This window comes from Dufourea novaeangliae, unplaced genomic scaffold (genome assembly GCF_001272555.1).
Source record: "Dufourea novaeangliae isolate 0120121106 unplaced genomic scaffold, ASM127255v1 scaffold80, whole genome shotgun sequence".
NCBI classification, from domain to species: Eukaryota; Metazoa; Arthropoda; class Insecta; order Hymenoptera; family Halictidae; genus Dufourea; species Dufourea novaeangliae.
Genome location: NW_015373962.1, coordinates 776,210 through 782,104, shown reverse-complemented (window position 1 = coordinate 782,104; position 5,895 = coordinate 776,210). Strand labels below are relative to the sequence as shown.

Here is a 5,895-nt window from a genome sequence, read left to right as displayed (position 1 = left end):
CACGACATATTTGTGTATTGGGATATCTGGACACTTCTCGCACAATTTAATCTAAACCAGAGTATAACTCGTATAGATTAATAATCATTTATGTTTCTTTTTATTCAAAAAAGCTAGAAGCAACCTGATCGTGTGTCAGCCACGCGAGAACGGTGCCTTTATATTAAGTAATATTATATGTAAGTAGTATTTAAGCGAATTGTTATTAAATTTATATAAATACCATTGTAAATTGTATATTTTTTTACGATTTTTCAATAAAAAACAGGCAAATCATACATATGCGTTATTCATTAATCCCAGCACTACCTCCATTCTTATTTCTAATTTCAATTTACCAAAAAAAGAATAAGAAACAATAAATAATAGCAAAATAATATATTTTCAAAATTTAAAAAAAACCGCAGGAAACCTGGGAAATCGAGACATGCTGTCCACTTTGAACGGCTAGGGCTGTTTTCACTCCTTCAACGTGGGTGAGAGCAGCTAAAAAGAAATACGTATCAAATATTTTGATGAGAACTACAATCTCACAGAGTTCTATAAAAATCGGCGATTGTCAATTCGGGATATTTCCTTGTGAGTCCACGTCTGCTACGAGGTCGAAGCAATTAGGTCGTAAATAACCGAAACGTCTGCTCCGACCTCTGCTAAGGTGCTCGGACAGGGCCAAACAGCGTCAACTCAACATGTGTCCGTGAAATTTTTTTAAAAAGGTGCCGTCCCACCGCCTCCTACCTACAGCGCCGAGGGGTCACCTCTCGACCTCGACTGCGTAGGCCGACCGCGAAAGGAGGTGGTACCCCCAGTACCACCCCCTCGGCCCAGTTGCCCCGCGGGTGACGCGAGAGTCATCGCAACCCGCACCGCTTGTAACGACCAAAACTACTCATTGTATATATTGAACACACATTACCTCCGTACCATCGATAAGACAGCCTCTAAACTCTAAATAGTGACTAATATCTGAACTATGCCCCATGACTGTATTCCCCTCCCCAAAAACCAGCATTACCGAAATTTGTATCTATTCCGCCTATATAAAACCTAATGACAACTTCAATAAAACAGAGAAGTCTTGTAACTATCAAAGAACAAGAGCTGTGTCCATTTTCTCTCCGACCAAGCATCTACGGAACTCGGTCGCTGGGCGCCTCCTACCATCACGTTACGTTTCCCCGTAACACGCTGTATGTAGAAGAGGAAGGAGGCGGTTCAGGGTGCCCAAAGGCCGATCCCGCCTCCAGGGAGAGGGACGGCCGCGGACGTAGCAACTTGCCGCCTCCGCGCCTTCCTCACTCCTCTTCTTTCGCCCCGAACGGGATCGGACCTTTCCCGAAAAAACAGTTTTCTCCTATCCTCACTGTCAAATTTTAATCATTTGATTACAAAAGAATGCTTGACCACCAAATATTCTAATTGGGCCACCAATTAATAGAAGGCGTTACTGCTTCGACTAAGCCTTCGCAGAACAAGATCGATTAAGAAATATGTTTTATCCACTAAAATGTGTTTCTATGTACCTGTATTCACTTCTCAGTCAATCCTAGGTTTCGATGCTTGTCGTACTGCAGGGATACGAATTTTCATGTATTCTGCTTTACTTAATGACCACCAAATGTGTCAATTAAGTCACCAATCATTAGCACACCTTTCTACATCGATTGATTCATTTGAAAAGACAATCAATCCAGAAATGTCAGTTTTATCGACTTTAAACGTGCGTTGTGTAAGGAGGCCGACAATAAATAAATGGTGATAAACGAAATAAAATAATAATTTATTAGACAATCTCTTTTAATGTGTATCCGGCGACGCAATCCTACGATAACAACCAAACCCCGTCGCGTTGCTATGGTTGCTATGGCCTGAATATGCCTTCCGATATAATTATGTCTTACAGTTGGTACACCTGTATCCTGAAATGCCAGATGACTACATCGTTTTTTTCGTTTTTTATAGTGTTGCGTTCGCCTTAGTGAATTTTAAAGCTTCGTGGGAAATATGGCGTGAGCTAGCGCCTATGGGGCGCTTTTAATTGTGAAATTGTATTTAAGTATTCAATTAAATAACAACTTCAATTTAAACTGTTCACAATTCTTTAATTTTAATTTCAATATTTTCTTGACACTTATGTAAATGAATTTACTTTTACAAATACTTTATATGTTTCGAGAACGCGTCTGGGTAGTTGTAATGTTCAGAGATGAATGGCGGAAAAAAAAAGAAACAAGGAGCGTCATCTCCTTGCCCAATTATAAAAACAAATACAATTTGTTTATTATCAAAATCTCTTAGATACCGACATCCAATCAGGAAATTATTAATTAATTAAAACGACTTCCTATTTGCCAATCCATTCCCTGTCATTTATCAACTGTCCAGTTCGCGAGTGTTTAACATCTTAGCATTGATTTGCATATTAGGAGAGGGAGATAAAGAGAAATTATTCAAATATAAATAATTTAAAATCTATCCTTTTGGATGAGTATCTACTGATTTCAATTCGTTTCCTACATGTGCCAACTTCACCTTTCTCCCTTCTCCTATTACATTTGTTTCAAACTTCGCGCTTTCGACACTCGCATATCGATAACCCTAAATATCGCTTGAACTAAAGACACTACCCGCGACAACGTAACAATAGAAACTAAGTACCACCAAATGTTTTAATTAGGCTAGCAATGACCACCAAACGATTACGCATAGCTTGAACATTTAAACTACATCGCCAGCGAAAAAAAAAATCGGCTAACTTCACGGTTAAATTTTGATCTCTTAATTACAAAAGAACGCGTGACCATCAAATGCTCTAATTAGAACACCAATGACCACCAAACGATCACCAATCAATTGGGTATAATGAAAAGTTAAAAAGTTAAAGTTGTCCGGCTAACTTCACATAGGTTTCAATATTGCTTCACGGGCACGAACCACCTTACGGAAGTAGAAATCCCTACGAAATCGCGCAACACATGACAGTTCTCTATTTAGATTAGTCATTTTGGCTACCTTGGTGAGGATTTCTTTAATTTTAACATTTGTCAGTAGAGTGCATCTCGGTCCTGGTCTTTTCTCTTCATCATGGCGGTGAGTGTGCAGTTGTTACATTGAAAACAATTTTCTAATCTCTAAATATCAACAGCATCAGCCTCGGAATCAAGATTTCTTGTAAATTACAGACAAAATAAGATTACAAATTTAATGTAGATAAAATTCTTTTTTCTTGATACATTTGTGTTTAAAGTTTTTCATATGACAGATGCACAAGGTTTATACCAGCATGTACTGCTAGCATAACCTACATGCTTGTCTGTAGTGTTTATCTGATTTATAAAATGTTTTTACTTTTAAATTAAGGGACACTTAAACGAAAGGGGTTGATAATATTTATTTTATAGTCTACTGCTGTAAAATGTTTAATTTTCTAATAGTATTTGTTATTAAACACAACAACATATAAGTAGTCTATGATTGCAATCGAATCAAATGTGTTGATAAATCATGGATTTCCTGTAGGTTTCAGAGAAGGCCCCCGAAAAGAAGGCTGAAAAAACTGAAAAGAAGGCCGGAAAGGCCGAAAAGAAAGTAAGGAAAGAGCCAAAAGATGCATCGAAGAATGTGATGCGCGATGTTCGCATTCGTAAGCTTTGCTTGAACATTTGTGTGGGAGAATCTGGTGACAGACTCACTCGTGCTGCAAAGGTACGTTTTATAAATATTGCTTACAATATTCGTTCTATATTTGTAACTGCATTCAAGTATTTCAAACAATAGACTATGATATGTCTCAGTGTATTGTTACGAGTTTCGTGGGAACTTGATGTTTTATCAAGTAAACTCAATTAAGTCTTTATCATATTTCTATTCCCATTAAATTTGTGAAGACGATAAATAGTATATATGTTGAATTATAATTTTACAGTTTTGTAGTTTTATTTGTGTGATACCCTAATTGTGTGTAGGTATTGGAGCAATTAACTGGACAACAACCAGTCTTCTCCAAAGCAAGATATACTGTACGATCCTTTGGTATTCGACGTAATGAAAAGATTGCAGTGCATTGCACAGTCAGAGGTGCCAAAGCAGAAGAAATTTTGGAACGTGGCTTAAAAGTAATTCTAAATAGTTCGTTTATGCAGATATAAGTTATTTCTACTTTCATGCTTAAAAAATTCTTTTTCTAAGGTACGAGAATATGAATTGAGAAAAGAGAATTTCTCTGGTACTGGAAATTTTGGATTTGGTATTCAAGAACACATTGACTTAGGAATTAAATACGATCCCAGCATTGGTATTTATGGTTTGGATTTCTACGTTGTACTTGGACGACCAGGTTAGTAGATTTGTATGTTGTATTTTATTATACTGTAAAGAAATTAATATATGCACATTATCTGGTATCATAGATACTTCTGTATTATATGTTGTGTCTATTTTTTTTTTATAACGCATGTGCTAAAGAAAATGCTTCATATTTGCAACCCATGCTCACTTCTTATACTGGGCGTGTTACTTAATTGATGCAACATTACTTCCTATTTTAAAAACTTTAATGGTTTCATTCTGTTACAAAATTATCCATTTGTATACCGCGCAGCATGATCGCATTACTCGTATTACGTGTCGAAAAATACGACGGTATCAATCGTGTAGTTTCACTGTATTAGCAATATTTGTAAAATGATGGTTTTCAATTGTTAAACAGAAGTATTTTCAAAAATTCGTAACCATAGGAATTTTGACTGTGACATAATCAATTATTGTACTATAATTAAAAAATTTTTCGGCGTAATACGAAAGAAAGAGTCTTCAATTGCACCGCTTGACACTTGTCGATCTGATTTCTGCAACAACCCGCAGCACTCAAACGATTAATAATGTATATAATAAAGTAATTGACTCGAGCATTCAATAAATATAATTTTTCGTGTTACTTACATAATTTTCTATTCTGCAGGTTTTAACGTAGCTCATAGGAGAAGGAAAACTGGAAAAGTCGGTTTCCAACACAGACTTACCAAAGAAGATGCAATGAAATGGTTCCAGCAAAAGTATGATGGTATTATTGTAGCTGGAAAGAAGTAATATACATTTTTGTATTTTACAATCCTTCCATAAAAACTTTGAAAACAAATTATCTGTTGTCTAATAACTCTTTTACAATACCTCGTAACGTTCGTCACTACTCTGCTTTTAGAAAAAATAACCTCCATTTGGTTATTTTATTTTCAAATTTCAGGCTTAATAATATTCAATTAATACTTTTAAAAAATAAGGTTAATTAAAGAAAATGTATACTCAGTCATACATAGAATCTTAAAGACTTTATTTATAACCACCATATTTTATAATCACCAAAATGTTAAAACACAAATATAGAATATCAATAAAATCCTCGTTTTCACAGAGACAGTATAGAATTACTATACAACCTAGTACCACAAACTTAGAAATCATTGCACTGTTGTTAGCTTAATGTGTAGTTTTTTAATGATTATCACAACTGCTTTTTTTATACAAAAAACATGGTTATAGTAGTAATAGTACAGTAGGTGAATATGCAAAACGTTCTGTTTTGTCGATGGACATGATCTTGTTACTTTCCATATATGTTTCTTACAATGATCTCTGCTCGCAGTATTATGTACAAATAAATTAATATAGAAATTTAATTCTCATTGGGTAGATAGGTTTTGAAACATTAGGCCTAGTTTTCTAAATTACAGGAAAGGAACATTACAGTAAATTGCATGTGTTTAATTATATTAAAGATTCTACATTAGAGATGTGAACATTCCTGTATTGAAAATAATAGTGTCCCTTATTTCTTATAGTTTGATTGTTTTTGATATGCATAAACCATGTCAAATTCAATTATCTAGTCATACTAAA

General features: G+C 35.0%; 1 protein-coding gene across 1 annotated transcript; it reads left to right on the top strand.

Moving 5' to 3' along the window:
- Nucleotides 1-3,058: 3,058 nt before the first annotated feature.
- Nucleotides 3,059-5,137, top strand: LOC107186660 (60S ribosomal protein L11). Its single transcript, XM_015574584.1, has 5 exons — nucleotides 3,059-3,090; nucleotides 3,520-3,705; nucleotides 3,966-4,115; nucleotides 4,189-4,336; nucleotides 4,961-5,137. Exons 1-5 carry the CDS (start codon nucleotides 3,085-3,087, stop codon nucleotides 5,086-5,088), a joined length of 618 nt encoding a protein of 205 aa, XP_015430070.1. The 5' UTR covers nucleotides 3,059-3,084; the 3' UTR covers nucleotides 5,089-5,137.
- The last annotated feature ends 758 nt before the right edge of the window (nucleotides 5,138-5,895 follow it).

What these genes read in the sequence shown, in the direction of transcription:
- LOC107186660 (XM_015574584.1), top strand. An exon ending in TTTTGGAACGTGGCTTAAAA is followed by an intron (nt 4,116 to 4,188) that starts GTAATTCTAAAT and finishes TCTTTTTCTAAG; the next exon opens with GTACGAGAATATGAATTGAG. An exon ending in CGTTGTACTTGGACGACCAG is followed by an intron (nt 4,337 to 4,960) that starts GTTAGTAGATTT and finishes TCTATTCTGCAG; the next exon opens with GTTTTAACGTAGCTCATAGG.